The following is a 16142-nucleotide window of genomic DNA, read 5'->3' as shown; positions in this document are numbered from 1 at the left end:
CACACACACACACACACACACACACACACACATATACATGCACACACTCATACATACATACATATACACACACACCTGAATTTGCCTATTCCTCCTTCACAGCCATCTCCCACCTGCTGACTTGTCTCCTCTTCCTCCTTGGGGGAGCCTGGCTAATCCTCCGTAATATAGGCCAAAGCCAGTAACATTACTTTATAACACTCTTCTTCCTCCTCAGGGTATTTAGGATGAATCAAACTCATGGGGCCTCAAGTAACTTGTTCCTGCCTCCCGCTCCATTCTCATTCTATACCTCTCTATGTTCACAGTGCTGGGCTATTCTTGTCACCTTTTTGCTCTGTGGGTAGTATCCCAGGCACCTTCCTATCTCAGGACCTTTGTACTTGCTGTTTATGCTGCAGAGATGTTTTCTTTGGTCCTTTTTACCAGGGTCTCAGGTCAAATGCCATAGCCTTAGGGGCCTTCCTGACATTCATTCAAAACTGGCAGTCCCCCTTCCCCAGATCAGTCATTGCCTTACCACAACCCTCATATTCCTGCATAACACTTGTCACTATCTGGAATGGTTTTCCTATATCTCTCTGTTGGCTCCCCCTCTCTGCATCAGCCCCATGAGATGAAAAGCACAGTGAGCAGTTAGTAAATTTCGGATGAACCAGTAGGTGTTGCTGGGATGAGTGCGCTAGTTGAATCTTCCTAATCACCCAATTCTTGACTGATTCCACAGGGTCCCCAAGGTGGCCTCCTACCTGGAATCTCTTTTTTAATCCAGGCAGGGCCTCCACAAAACCACCCAAGCCCAGTCTGTCCCAGCTATACAGCTGCCAGCTGACTGGTGGCTCCTGACCCGATGCCCTTTGCTTCTTCTCTCCTTTGATCCTCGACCCTGAGTCCCCTGCCTTTCTCCCCCTGTAGAAAGGAATCGGCAATTTATCCTGTTTACCACCAGGGATTATCCTTAATGAGGATTGAGGCCCCCCACCCCACCCCCAAGTCCTTCTGCAGCTGAGCAGGGCTTGCTCTGTGCCCGGGGAGGGGCAGGCAGGGGCAGCACTTCCCTGGAGACCTCTTCTAGGCCTTTCCCTAAGGACGGCTCAGTTTCAAATGTCTGAAAGTTGTTTTCCTAATAAAATGTTTTTGTCAGCTCACTGGGGGTGTGTTAGACAGGCGAAGTCTCTGGAGGACATTCTCACTAGATCTGTTGACTCTATTTCTGAAGCCAGCTCTGTCTCTGACTGATTCTCCCTTTATAGCTGTGTGTCCTCTCTACAGTATGCTTGGGCCTTCCTAGCTTTGGAAACACTTTCATCATCACAGCTCACACATCCCTTGACTTCACAGTCCTGTTTCTGTGTAGCTAGAGAAGAGAAGGTGAATCTGCATGCAGCCTGTTCACTCCCCTGGCCTCTAACCTAAGCAGTTCTTCCCTCCAGATTCCCAATTCCATGACCACCTCCTGGATGGCCACAAATGTTCTCCATTGCTCATTTCTCAAAAGCTGTTTTTCAAGATGCAATTGTTGTGGCTGCTGCCACTGCTGCTCTCTGGGGAGCACTGCCTTGTCAGTGGCAGAAAGTGTGCAGTGGCCGCCAGTGCAGGGCAGAATGTCTGTGTCAAAACCCTCAGAGGTACTGTCTCCAGGGCATGTGTCAGGAGACAGAGTCCACATGTAAGCTGGACTCACTCACGCCTGTGGATTGCAGGAGCTCAGAGTCCTCATAGATGGATATGATATCGGAACAGGCTGCTGGCCCAGGCTCTGCAGATACTCCCTTGCCATTCATTGAAACCCACCCACCCTAGGCTCCATACAAGCCTTTCCTGTAGGTCATTCATGTCATCTCACAGCCCCTAGAGAAGGCTGCCATGACCCTAACATGGTTGGGAGCAGAGGCCTAGCCAGCTCCAGCAGGTAGCCCTCACTGCCCAGCCTGCAAACACAGAGCCACTATTCAGAGCCGCAGCCATGCCTCTGCCAGTGTCCAGCATCTCTGCTTTTCTTCACGGCTCCGTATCTCACCACCCCTCGCTTATGTGCCCCTCATTGGCTTTGTGTCCACTTGCTGGCAGTACGGAGCTTTGCTTGGAAGCCTTAGGCCCTCTGCACTGTGTCCCCTTGTTCCACTCTCGAGTGTGGTATCTGGAAGCAGTGACACTGGGATTCTCACATGTCCATCAGTGCCGAGGACTTAAGTGGGAGCATGGTGTAGCCACTGCACTCCAACTGCCCTGCCCTGTGTAATGAGCACTGCTTCCTTGCCTCCCACGTGTCACAGGGTCAGAGTATGACCTTCCCGTTAGCGCCTGTTGATGGATTCTGTGTCTTGGATAGAGAGAAGCCTCTGCACCCAGCCCACCTCTCGGGCAGCACTGCCACCCTAACCCCCATGCCATTGGCCCCTGCCTGCTTCCAAACACACTGTGCAGACTCCCACCTTGGCCTCTGCATTGGCTGCCCTCCCTCTTCCCCAGAATAATCCCTTTCAGTTGCTCTCCTTCCTGGTCATCTCTCACCACTGGTAGGTCTGCACTGAAATGCCACTCTGCATACAGCTTTCCTGGCCACTCACCTGTCCCTGCCATGTGACCCACCTCACTCCATCTCTTTCACTCCTTTCACCACAGAATGTGCCTGTGTGACCATCTAGCAGCTGTTACCTAACCCCTGTGCCAGAGTGTGAGCCTCTTGAGGGGAGCTTCTAGGTTTGTTCATTGCCCCCCACTCGGAGCTGGCATGAAGCAGACGCTTGGTAAATAGCCACCAAAGGAAGGAATCAGTAGATACCTGCTGTCTTAGTTACTTTTCTCTCATTGCTGAGACTATATACCTGGTAGCCAAAGTTAAAGGAGGACAGGTTTATTTAGCTCACAGTTGGTAGAGGTTTCAAGCCAGAGTCTTAGCTCAGTAGAACCACCACTTCCTGTATAGGTCTCAGTCCATAATCTTCTGGCTCCAAACCAGGGAGGCACATGGCAGAGGGGCAACGGTTCATGGCAGACCGAAGGTAACAACGCAACAAAGGACCTTAATGGCATCTTTTGGCTCCTTTTATCTTATCCAGACTACTTAGGGCAGGTTGAACTCACACCCTTAATCCTAGTGCCCTTGAGCGTAGCATAGCATCGTGAATCAGTTCCAGCATCACACACACGAGATCCAGCCACCTCTGAAAAAGCCCACCTATGACTACATGAGGCTTTGGAGTGACGTCTAGACCCAAACATAACACTTCCCTGTGTCGCTGCCTCCAAAGATGCCGAGTCTCCCTGTGTGGTCTGCAAAAGGCTACAGAAGCCCAGTCCCCACAAGGCTCTGACCATGCTCTGCCTTCTCCTCAGATGGTATCATGGAGCCATCAGCAGAGGAGATGCCGAGAACCTGCTGCGCCTCTGCAAGGAGTGTAGCTACCTCGTGCGGAATAGCCAGACCAGCAAGCACGACTACTCCCTGTCACTGAAGTGAGTATAGCATTGACATACACACACCATCCCTGCAGCACCAGCACAGCATGCAAAGATCCGAAACACTTCTCCTCCTGGGGAAGCTTCTGCCACAAGTTATTTTAAGACTTGGTTTTTAATTTGATGCTACTCTTCTGGGACCCAGAGGAATTGTTATGCTTTCCAGTGCTGCCTTCTCAGAGACAAGGATCTTGTCTAGGGTTTGCTTAAATAGCTGGGAATAGTCTCATGCATGCTGTGAGCTGAGGCCTGTCGGAAGCTCTGACTGTTCCTTTCTTAAATGTCGCTATAGCCCTCCAATGAGTAGATTGTCCCCATTCTGCAGATTGGGAAACTGAGGCTCACGAGGGGTGTGGCTGGCCCACATGACAGGGCAGAACTCAAGAGCAGCCATTTCACTTTCACAGTGCCACATGGCCACTGTGAGGATGCTTTCCTTAGGCTCTGATTTGCTTTTTGGGCAGGTCTAGTTTTTATACGGGGAAGAATTTTCTCTGTCCCTAGTTTTTGTTCCTGGATGACCTGTCACCCTGCTGTAAGGAGAAATCGAATATGTGCTAGCGGTGTAGACAGAGGTCTCAGTGCAGCCAGGAACGATGAGGCTGGCCTGCACTCTGCTGCAGACCTGCCCTCCCAGTGTGCTGGGCTCTCACCCAAGAGGGGCTGTGACAAACTAGTGCATGGGGAAGGCAGCAGGCACAGGCAGAGGCTCTGGGAGAAGGGAGGATATGCAGAGACTTTCAGGCATCACACTTCCCTCGAGGACCTTCAGGGCAAGGCATATGTGGTCCTGAGTCTCCAGAAAGGGGGATTATGGGCAGACAGAGACAAGCCCTGGGAGGGAAGAAATTTTGCAGAAGAGCTAATAAAAAATTAGGACAACCCAAAGCTGTCTCAATGTAATGAGTATCTTGTCACTGGGGGAGTCCAACCAAAGGCTGGACCACTGCCTGGCCAGGGAGGATTCTAACCTAGTGGGAGGACACTGAAACACACAAAAAGTAGGAGTACTTCTGCTCTCTGAGCTGCTGGCACCTGCATGCTTCACGTCTGCCATCAGACTTGATGGCTTACAGAATCTGGTCAGTCATGGCAGTGAAGGAAAATTCAGTGTATTAGACTGCAGCTTGGCAGGCCAGGCAGTGGTGGCTAAAGCCAGAGAGGCATAATTGGATCAAGGCATTGGCATTAGCAACAAGCTATACTGCATTAGACTCCGTGGTGAGGCCAGGACCCTGAGTTCCCCACTGCTTTGGGCAGTGCTACCACCCCATTCACTGCCCAGAGATAAGCTTGTGACCTGGCTGAACGGCCTCTTCTAGGCTGCAAGAAGCAAAGAAAGCCATGGGACTCAGGTCACCAATCTTTCCTACAGCCCCTGGCAGCCTGCAAACTCCAAGGCATTGGTCATGCTGGGTCATCGCTCTTTCTGTCAGTCTCTGAGTTCTCCATGAGACTCAGTCCTCCTAGCATCCCAGTTGTTTAAAAGAACAGCCATGAAAGAACTAATTGATACACAATGGAGGGCAGGATGGAGCACCCCATGCTATGCTCAGAAATTCCTTCCACAGGACCAGAGCCTCATCAGCTGCCCAGATTTCTTGTTCATTCCATGGGAAAGTGCTGAGCCTGAACCAGGGAGGTCTGGATGGACACTGGAGTCTAACACAGCCCTGTCTGCAAGGGACAGCCAACTGAGTACCAGGACGTACCCAGTCTGGGTTGCTATTGAGGGAGTGCAGAAGGATTCCATTACCTGTTGCAGAATAAATGATACCACACCATTGCTGCTCTGAGAATCTGTTTCTCAAGTCCCTGTACAACAACCCCTAGTTACACAAACAGACCCAAGTGCCACATCACAGAAGGGTTCCTGAGGGCCAAGAACACAGTGTCCTTTCATCCCTGGCCTGTGTTGGTCCTTAGATAGTAAGGCCCTCCCAAGGGCTGGCAGCACCTTGGATCTGTCCCCACAGTGCAGGCTTGTAGTCCAGAGGGCCTGGTGTTATGGCAGGGCAGTGGGGACTAGCCTCCCCCAGCTTCCCCACTTCCTGGCTTGGGGCCTCCATGCTGCTTTTTTGAGCTTCAGTGCCATATCATTGTTACCTTCTCTGTTCCTGCCATCATCTCTGTGGTTTGATTGAAGTCCAATTTAAGAGACCTATTGTCCAAAATTCCAGACAGGCATCCTGTCCTGCCACTTACTGCTTATTGTGTGACCTTGTACAAGTTCCTTCTCCGTATCTGCCCAATGAAGAACTAGACTTTGACTCCCCACATGTCTCTGTCTGTGGGCTCAGCTCCCTTTGTCCTTGGTATGCTCTGGCTGGTTGATCTGCACCTACCAGGCCAGAGAGGAAAGCCAGGAGAACTGGCCAGACCCTAGACAAGAACACTGCCGTCCGGCCCTGGTCTCCGTCGCTGCACCATCCTGTCAGGTCTGATTATCAGGACTGGAGTTTGGATGACTAGTCTGTGCCTGGGGTGTTGGAGATGGAAGATTTAGTTTTGCATGCTTGTCTAGAGCTGTTAGATCACCACCCCCAGAGGCCAGAAGGGTGGGCTCACCTGGTCATCCTTCCCTTGAAGAAGCCCAAAGGGGGCAAGTGCGTTAGACCATCTGGTGGCTGGGCTGGGCAGCCCACACCTAGGAGGCAGACTTGCTTCTCTGAGTGGCCACTGTATCACCTGTGATATTAGTCCAGCTGCCCACAGGGAGCAACGCTCAGGCTTTAATTACCTCAAGCACAAGTGGTTCAGCCCCAGTACTGTGTGTTGCAGCTGCTCTGGGTGCACACCAGTCTTCCAATCACTGTGTGAGGGGTATGGCTTCTCCCTTAGTCCAGCCTGCCTGCCAGAGTGAGGTGGGGAATGGCCTCCCTGTGCACCATGCTGTCAGGACCGGGTGCAAATTGACATTGGAATCCCAGCTATGCTGCTTCTCCAGCTCTGGCATTTTCACGAGAGCCTCCAGGCCTGCTGTGAATCTGTTCAGGGTAAAGAAAGCATTTGGCAGAGTCTGGCCTCAGAGGACAAGGCCCTCCACCCATTCCATCCTTCCTCAGAAGATATTTATAAAAGCCTTCTGTACCAGGCACTGGGCTGACCACCAGAAAGAGCCACAGTGAGGAGTGCCAGGTTCTGGGGCTCCAAGCCTGACCAGGTCAGCCGGTACCTCACTGCATGTGGGTCTGTCCACAAGGCCTTGGGAGCCCTGAGGTGGCATCCAAGTGGGTGGGCCCTACCACAGAGGGTCAGGAGCATCTGCAGTGAGGAGACTGCACTTGAAAAGAAGCCAGGCACAGTGGTGCACACCTGTAATCCCAGCTGCCTGGGAAACTGAGGTAGGAGTATCACAAGTTTGAAGCCAGCCTGGGCAACTTATCAAAACCTTGTCTCAATAAAAAATAAAAAGGGCTGGGAATGTGTAGCTCAGCGGTCAAGCTCACGTGGGTACCACCTCAGAACACAAATGAGAGGCAGACAGAAGTAGGAGTTCCCCAGAGAAGGCACAGCTACAGAGGTGTGAAAGAACTTCGGAAGGACACCTGTGCCTCCCAGGAGAGTTTGTCACAGTTCTCAGTGCCAAGGCATTGACTGAGACAGGCCACACTCAATCCAGCTCTCAGGCTCCTCCCTCACACTTCAACCCCTCTTCCCTTAGCCTCTTCACTGAGTGTCTGTAGAGCTCAGAGAGCGCCTGCGCACTCCACCCCTCTCAGAGGTCCTCCGTGAAACCGCCACTTCAAAGCCGAGGCAGAGATCCTGCCAAATCACTGTCGTCCTTTCCCTGTTCCCTCCTGCCTACAGAACCCTCCCTGGTCCCCACCTCCAGTAGTGGTGACAGATTGACCTCATACCCACCATTGGCCCCTGGGTGCACTCGCAAAGGGTTGGTACTTTAGAAGTTGGCAAGAAAATAGACACTCTTAACAATTTCCTGTCTCTGGAAAGGCAGGCATTAAGGAAAGGGATTTTTTTAAAAGTCATGAAAAATCTCATTAAAAGGGTTCTTCAGGCACTTTGGACTGTGAATGCCTCTTTACAAGTTCTGGTTACGTGTGTTTTTGCAAAAGAATCTGGAGAAGATGAGGGAAATGGCACTTCAAAGACTACAGGGTTTGCAGCTCTGGGAGAGCAGGCATCCTGCTAAGGCCCTTGGGATGGGGCATGCAGACTGGCACTTTTGAGGCCCGGGCAGGCTGGAAGCCGGTGGCCAGGGAAGCTGTTCGTTTTTCTCTTTTCTTTTCCTAACACCATAGCACTTTATCATTGAGCTGTATATCTCCAAGCCCTTTTTATTTTTTTGAGACAGGTGTTGGTGAGTTGCCAGCATTAGCCTCAAACTTGCAGTCCTGCTGCCTCAGCTTTCCCAGAAGCAGTGATTACACATGTGTACCATGATTCTCTTCACCAAGGACCCAGCCCTAGCTCTTTTGAGGCAGAGAGAGGTACCCTCCTCGTGGGGTGATTGGTTCCATAGATTCCTCACAGTTGGAGCCACTGGCTTTCAAATTCCCAAAGGCAAGTTGCCAACATCATTGTAAGTGTGGCCTCAGAGGGTTCTGGGGCCTGGCCTGTCACTGTCATGCCCACACACCCCCTTGAGCATTCAGATGTCTTCCTTGTCCCTTTAAGCTCTGCCCCATTCAGTGACAGCTGTTTGCTGAGGTCCTGCGGAATCCTACAACTTGAGGCTGGGAAGACACTGACACCTGTACTGGTGTAGAAAGTGTTCAGAGCTGCCCAAGGTAGAAAGTACTCGTGACAGAGAACCCTGAGTGAAAGATGAGCAGCCTTAGCTTGGGAACAGCAGAGGGAAATCCAGAGGCTAAGAAGCACTACACTTGTATAAGCAGCAGTATTAAGCTGGTCATGGTGGCACAGATATGTAATCCCAGTAGGCTGAGGCAGGAAGATTGCTGTGATTTCAAGGCCACCCTGAACTACATAGTGAGACCGAGAACTAGTGTCGCATTGGTACCCTCCAGGAAATGTATGGCCCTGGTACTAGGTGGAAGGATGGGGATTTTATCCCATAGGGCATTGGTGAGTTTTTGAAGGTTTTGAGTTGAATATAGTGATGTTCTCTGAGCTTTAATCTAGACTATTAATCAGGGCACCATGAATTTGTTGAAAAAAGAACACAACTTCTGCCTCTCTGTGTTCCCACGTGCCACACATATGCTACTCAGACTGGCAGAGCATAAATGCTAGCAAGGGACCTGTTGTGAGAGAATGTGACATGGGCAGCATGTGATTAGGCATTCCAGGAAGTTCTGGGGAAGCCCTTTTCCAGATGTGGAAAGAAAACCACAAGAGAAGTCAAAGATAACTGAGTTCAGAAAACTGGCTCCCATCGCCCACCAGCTGTGTGATGCCAGGCAAGTTCCTTTGCCTCCACTGTCCTTCCTAGAGAGTTGGGTGTGTGGATAAGAAGGGGATTGTGCAGTTGAGCCCCACCATGGTGTTGGCACACAGCAGGTGCTTATAGGCTGAGCTCTGTTCTTTCCAGCTCTTCGGGAGCCTTGAAAGCCAAGTATGTTGATACACACTTGTAATCCTAGCTATGTGGTAGGCTGAAGCAGGAGGATTGTGAGTTCAAGGCCAGCCAGGGGCAACTCAGTGAGACCCTATCTCAAAATAAAATATAAAAAGGGCTGGGGTATAGCTTATTGGTAGACTACCCCTAGATTTAATTTTCAGTGTGGCAAGAGAGAGGGAGAAAATTTTAAATTGCCATGCAAGAAGCGCTGTTGCCAGAGCCCTGGGGCCAGGTCAAGAGCCCTGGGGGTGAGACCAGGCTTGCTGTGCTAAGCCTGAGGTCTAGAGCTAGTGTCTTCTTGTCAATGTCTTTAAAATGAGGGACTGGAGGTGTAGGTCAGTGGTAGAGCTACACATTTGCCCCAGTACCCATTTTTCCAGTTTAAGGGTTTCATGATTAGGCCATAGAATCTGTCATTAGCCCGAGGATGTTGGGAGGGCCCCATCTCCTCAGGAAGTCAATTTATTGAAAACAGGCCTCCAGCCCTTCAGATTGCTTAATGACACCCCCTTGCATCCACAGGAGCAACAAGGTTAGTGCTGGCTGCTGGGCACCCAGTCCCTACCCAGCATATACCTCCTGGGGCTCCAGTGGAGGGTGTTGCAGGGCCAGGAAGAGCTCAGGGGACATTTTTTAGTTAGGAATGTTTTTCTTCTCTTCCCTCATTGATTTATATAGTGAAGGAGAGAGTTTTCAAACAGTAGGCATGTCTGGGTCTAGGCAGGCGGGCGAGTGATTAATCTTAGTTTGTTGCTGTTGACAGCCAGGAGCTAGAAATAATAAAGGTTTGTAGGATAGGAGCACAGAGAGGCTGTGCACCCTGCATCTGTCACAGACTGGTTCCCTCTGCCACTGAACACCCCCAGTGGGTCAACAACCAAGGCCCCAAACACTTCATTCTACTGTGACTGCCCCTCTCAGCATGAGCCACCACAGCAGTCCCTCTGAGGCTGCTGGGGCCTCCCCAGCACTTGCTGAGACCTCACATAGCCCCAGAAAGCCTAGATTTCAGTCCTCAGTTGCTAGAGTCTCCACCAGGCCTCTGAGGGCACAATGAGCCTTGTTAAGGACAAACATTCAAGGGAGGTAGCTATAGCTTGGGGCACATGACCCATTTCCCTTGTGCAGGGCTCTGGGTTCCTAGTCAAGCACCCTGTTCCCTTCTGACTCTGTGCCTGTCTGAGCTATTGTGGGTGGGGGGACTGCAGGAGAAGGAATGCAGGGGGAAGGTGGGCATCAGGCAGACTGGCAGGGTAGCTAGCCATAGCTCCAGGCACACAGCCCCAGCAGTTCTGCCCCAGGGAGCTGGGAGGTAGGACTTGGAGAATGAGGAAGATCGAGGCATTTGGGGTTAGATAGCAAGCAGCCAGAAAGTCTTTCTGGTGCCAAGTCTCCCATCACCAGCACTTACTTTCTTCCTTCCTCAGGGTGGTGGCAACTCTGCTCAGCTGCAGAGACGCTGGCTCCAGATCAGTCTGCCTGAACTCTTTAATTGCAGCCCTGCCACTTGGTGTTGGGCAAAAGGGCTTAGGATGTCTGAGCCTCGGTTTCTTCATATGTGAAACATTTCATGATGTATCAGAGGGACAGAATACATGAAAGAGCTTAGCATGTGCCCAGTAAGTGCTCAGATTGGAGGTAGCTGTCTGTAGACTTTGGAGAAACAGGTCAGCATGGCCCACAGTCTTGTGGACTTTCTGGATTTGACTCAGAAGTCTCTCTCTGCCCTCTTCCACTCTCCCTTACAGTGGTGGGGTTTAAATTCATGTGGCCTTGCAGAGCTAGTGTCAAGTGGAGGTTTTCTGTTTCTAGCTTCAGGAGTGTGGATAAGTTACTTTAATTTCTCTGATCTCCCAAATTTTCATTGATAGCTGGAGGTAAGACCACTTCACCAGGCCTTTTTGCCCTCCTCACTGTCCTGCTGTCCCTGTAGCCCTCCTACCACGTCTTCAGACATTGTGAGTCAAATCCTTGTTTTCACCAGAACTTTATTGTGGTCTCACGGTGAAGTATGTTTGCCAAAGGTCAGGGCAGCAACTCTAGGAGTACATTGTGTAGAAATTAGGGAACAGAGAGAGATGTTTTAGATGATCTGGTCCAATATACTGTAGAGAAACAAAGGCCCAGAGAGAAGCTTGCCTACCTTCTGTCTTAGCCCTTTTTTCTACCTGCATTTGAGTCTCTGAGACAGAGGTGGGGTGAGGGGCTTTTTGTTCTCCATCCTTGGAGGACTTTGTGTCCTTTTGTGAAGGTGAGCTTTGTGCTCACTTAGTGTGCTTGATATTTTCTCCTTCAAGAAGGTTTAAAGGAAATACTGCAATTAGGAGCTGCTGCTTTAGGTGAACCTACTCCTCAGCTGCACTTTGCAGAAGACTGAGTGAGAACAGCAGGCTCTGGAATGTTCAGTTGCCTTGCAGGATGAAAGAACACACTCAGGGATGTGATGACGGTCCTCTTTATTCAAAATGACTAAGGAAATGTGTCCTGCCAGTGGTAAAGTGCTTCCCAAGCTGGTGCTCTCACCAATCAAACCTCCTCCCCTCTCTTGGAACCTGAATTCAGTACCATGGGGATTCAAGGACATTGGCGTGAACAGTATAGGAAGAGCCCTAGCCTTGCTCCCAAGACACTGAGGTTCAAATTCTACCTTACTTGGCTGGCTATGGGCCCTGGACCAGTCACAGGCCCTTGATTTGGCCCCTTCCTTTGAGAAGGTTCAGGCAGATCCCAGTTTGAGTGTTGTCAGTTTAATCTTCAGCAGAGCAGATGGGATGCGTCCTTTTCTACCAACTACTGAAGGTTGCTGAACTGTCAGCAAGGTGTTCCGTATAGGGTACCTTTTAGGGGACTAATTCTTAGGAAAATCCAGCTCTTGGGCTGGGAATTTAGTTCAGTGGCACAAGGTCCTGAGTTCGATCCTTGGTACCAAAAAAAAGAAAAGAAAGAAAGGAAAAGAAAAACTAGGCTGGGGATTTAGCTCAGTGGTGCCACCGCCGGCCTCTTAAGCCCAAGGTCCTGAGTTCGATCCCCGGTACCAAAAAAGAAAAAGAAAAGAAAATCTAGCTCTTGTTGTAGAAGTTTGTGACAAACAGGACAAGAATTACTGCCTCCATTATTATGAATACAGAAACTGCTGGTTACATTACGTCATGGTGAATGAGTAAATGGTTAGTATTTTAGTGCAGCCTGACACTTTTTTGCCCTGTGGGGTCTCAAGCAGAAGCTACCCCATTTCTCTCAAGCAGGGCCTGAGAAGCCCAGCTAGGGCCCTAGCCTCTCTCTGGACATTGTAGCCCAAGGAACAGTGCCAGAGGAAGGCATTTCTCCAGCACTTCTAGACAGTGGTGACTTGTAGAAGGCCCAGAGACATGAAGTCCCTGATACACCTTGTGGGAACCTCAAAACAGAGGAGAGGAGTCGTCCTGTCTGGCTCTGAACCAAGTCGTCAGGATGCGTGACCCAGCTGGGCGATCCTGGCTTCTTTGGGTCAGTCCTCAAGCAACTGGTAGAGAAGGCACAACTCCTCAGTGCTCCCTCTTTACAAGAGGAGGCCAAGGCTCAGAGCAGCTCAGGAACCTGTCTGAGGCCACTGAGCCAGGGAAGGGCAGAGTGTGCCTGAGCCTTGGGCCACTTTTCTTTCCTGGCCTTGCTCACCCATTTGCTCCAGCTAACTTTGTAGCTTCTCAGCTTCCTCCAAGATCCTGGGCTAAAGCTGGGGACACCTGGTAGCAGAGAGGCTGAGACAGGTTTTAAGGATCCTTGCCTGGCTATAGATGTGTGCTGGACTAGGAATGAAAGGCTGCCTCCCTCAGGATGCAGCTTTGGCAGCTCACTAAAAAACAACTGGTTGTCCTAGTGAGACAGGACAACCAATGAGATGGACGAAGAATGAGGGGTTGAAGACCATGCCCATGTGTTTGAGTAGCTGGTTAGGTCGGTGGTGGCACTGCCAACTGCAGCACAGACCAGGAAAGCCTGGTTTTTTTAAAACAGCTGGGACAGCACACTCCCCTAACTCGGCTTCCCCTTCCCACCCTTGCTCAAGACCCAGAGGCAAGAGGACCCCCCCATTCACTCTACTTCACTCTACCAGTCCATGCTGGGAGCACCTGCCAGATGGCTGTGCCCAGTGTGCCAATCAGTGATGGGGAATCCCTCCCAGCCCGCTGCATCTCCCCTTCCAGTCAGACATGTTGCTGTGCCCTTTGTTCCCCCAGAGCTCTTGGTCCACTCCAGTGCCCGAGCCTCCCTGATTATATTTCTAGCCAGTTAGTTCTTAATTATCTCGTATCAGCCTATGTCAATCTGCCCATGCGGCGCGGCAACCGGGGGAGGCATTCCAACTGCTCAGCTCTCATGCCCTGGGACAGCTCCTTTTGGAGGCACTAGGTGGTCTCTCCAAATGAGGAGAAAACATCTCTTTTCAGCCATATGTCTAACATCTTGTTAATATGACTTAAAACTTTGCAAAAACCATCTGGGAAAGGATGGTTGGGGACTTGGGGAAGGGCCTGTGGGACAGGCTATGAAGATAGCTACACACCTTATATATGCTATCAATGAAAAGGAGCAGCGTGGAGCAGGATGTGACCAGGGAGTCAGAGGACCAGAGCCTGAATCCTTCCCGGCTGGGTGGTCCCCACCCCTTGCATCTTTGAGGTAGAACAACACTAGATTTAAAGCTCTTGTAAATACTGAGAAGCTGTGCAAGTGCTGGGGGGCTTATTTGCAGAGAATTCATTCTGACCTCAGGAAAGTGTGATGTAGAATTTGTTTGCTTCGAGCTGAGTAAACACAGAGGCTCCAGAGAAAATGATTGCCCACACCTAGAAGCATTTGGTGGGTCTCGAAGCCTTCATACAGTAAAACCTCAGTGTCATATTCAGGGTTTGACTATTCTCCACACTACCTAGCAATTAAAGCCAAAATGAGTTTGAGTCATCTGGGTCAAGACCTAGGCTTTCACATGAGGAAACTGAGGCCCAATAAGGAGGAAAGGACCTTCCTGGGGCCCTGAGGCAAGTTACTGGCAGGATCTACATATCACAACTCCTATCCCTGAAAGTGTACTGTATTTTCTTCCATCTTCTCCATAAATGTTCTGTAGGCTGGGGATTTAGCTCAGTGGTACCACACCTACCTTGTAAGCATGATGTCCTGAGTTCAATCCCCAGTACTGGGGGAAAAATTACACAATAAATGTCTGTAGTATTTGAGGTAGATTTATAAAAACAGATGTCAGATTTTACAGCCCTCATCTTTGCTCCCATAGTTCAAATACTAAAGCTATAGAAATGGTGTTTTGCTGTGCGAGTGAGTGTGGAGGGCACATCACACACAGACTGCCCTGGCCCCGCACTGGAACAGAGGCTGCCCCATTCTGAGTCTTGCTTAGTGCCTCCAGCCTGCTTGTTTCCAAGTAGTTCCACCAATGAGACCCTTCATCCTGACGGTTGTAAGTACATTTTGCCACTTCTAATAATGCTTTTTCTTTTTAAGATTACTTCACCCAAGAGGAATATCAAAAACAGTTGGGTTTGGCAAAGCCAGCTTATTAGAAATGCTTTAAATAGAGCTTCTCCCCACCCCCACCCCCGCCCCCGCTATTTTCCTTTTGAAAATCCTCATGCCACTGAAGGCCCAGGCCTGGAGATCAGCCTGCCACATTCTCAGGGGTTACAAACAAGTCTGTGGTATGACTCTCACGTGGGGCTCTCCTGTGCACTAGACAAGGAGGTAGGGAGGTAGGTGGGCATTGCGATGGAGAAAGGGGAGAAAATCGGTTTTAACAGCAGTATCTTGAAGGCAGAACCATTTGAGTAGGGCCTCAGGAAATGAAAAGAGGAAACGGGAAACTGTCTATTGGGGAAGCTGCAGCAAGGTATTCAGACGTAGAGGTTTGAGGTTAGGACGGTCTCTGCAGTGTCCCCTCCTTCCATGGCCTCACCTTGGTTGGAGTGGCTATTATAAAATGCCCTCCAGTTTTAATTTCCAGATTACCGTGGGGCTTTATAAACTTGGAGCCTACCAGCTGACACTGCTTGCTGTCATCCTGGGGTTTGTGGTCTGAAGTGATTCGGCCTCTTCTAGGTACCCTTTCGTGGCTAAGGTCTTCTTTGGGAGTGTCTTCTCACCACTGGAAGGTCAGGCACAAGACACTTTCAGATGTTATCGTCAGGAGAATACATAATCACAATATCCAAAGTAAACCATGATTGTAATAAAATCAGGTTACAGAATTCAGCCCAGCCTGTCCCTGGGTACCACGTAGACATTCATGGTGGGGTAGGAGGTGGGGTTCAGGAAGACACTGCCCCAGCCTCTGATTGACAGCTGTGAGTAGTGAAATGGCTTGGTGATTTTTGTCCTTTTGCTTATTTATGTTTTCTGGATTTTCCACAATGAATCTCCTTTATAGTAGGTTTGTTATTGTTAAATGACAGAGCAGGAGACTTATTGGCTATAGAGTTAGGATGCCTGGTTCTGATTCCCACTCTCTCTTGACCTCTTCTTTATGATGACTTCTCTGAGCCTATTATTTGAGGTAGTCTAATTGGGGGTGATCAGTAGAGAAAGACCACACAGTGTTGTGGCCAGGAGGGTGGACTAACTGGAACCAGAATCCCTGGTTCAGATCCTGATCCTGTGCCTCAGTAACTTTGTGACCTCATTTTCACATCTGTTTAACAGAAGGAGTAATAGTCTCTACTTCCTGGGATCATCATGAAGCATGAGTAAGATGGTGGTCAGAGAGTGCCTTGTAGACTTGGAAGGCCTGATAAGTGATCTCCAGCTCCCCAGAGGATCCTCACTTTGCTCCTCAAAGACAAGGCCTCAGAGAGGCCAGTGCCTCACCTGCAGCCAAGCCAACCGCTGGCTGTCCAAGTCCTACATTCTTTCTACAATGCCCCACCCACTCAGGGGTTCCCAAAGAGCAACCTGTGTGCCAGACACAGCCTCATAGGAAAAATGCATTTGGGTTTGGCCAGGCAGGCTTTTTGTAGTCCCTGGTTCCTGGTATAAGAAAGCAGCTTGAGGGGCTGGGGATTTAGCTCAGTGCTTCCAGCGCCTGCCTCACAAGTGCAAGGTCCCAAGTTCAATCCCTGGTACCACAAAAAAAAAAAAAAAAAAAAAA

The 16142-nt window shown here is 50.2% G+C and overlaps 1 protein-coding gene across 1 annotated transcript in view; it reads left to right on the top strand.

Annotated features, from left to right (window-relative positions):
- Shb (SH2 domain containing adaptor protein B) overlaps positions 1–16142 on the top strand; it is a gene marked incomplete at its 5' end in the record, with an annotated part of 129117 nt that overhangs the window by 99808 nt on the left and 13167 nt on the right. The window contains one exon of the mRNA XM_010614437.2: positions 3340–3459. Within this exon, the coding sequence (XP_010612739.1) occupies positions 3340–3459 (120 nt within the window). The remainder of the gene's footprint in view (positions 1–3339; positions 3460–16142) is intronic.

Source organism: Fukomys damarensis, unplaced genomic scaffold (genome assembly GCF_012274545.1).
Source record: "Fukomys damarensis isolate Sample0158 unplaced genomic scaffold, DMR_v1.0_HiC HiC_scaffold_36, whole genome shotgun sequence".
Classification (NCBI taxonomy): domain Eukaryota; kingdom Metazoa; phylum Chordata; class Mammalia; order Rodentia; family Bathyergidae; genus Fukomys; species Fukomys damarensis.
Note: the sequence above shows the minus strand (reverse complement) of the source record. Positions and strands in the feature narration are given on the sequence as shown.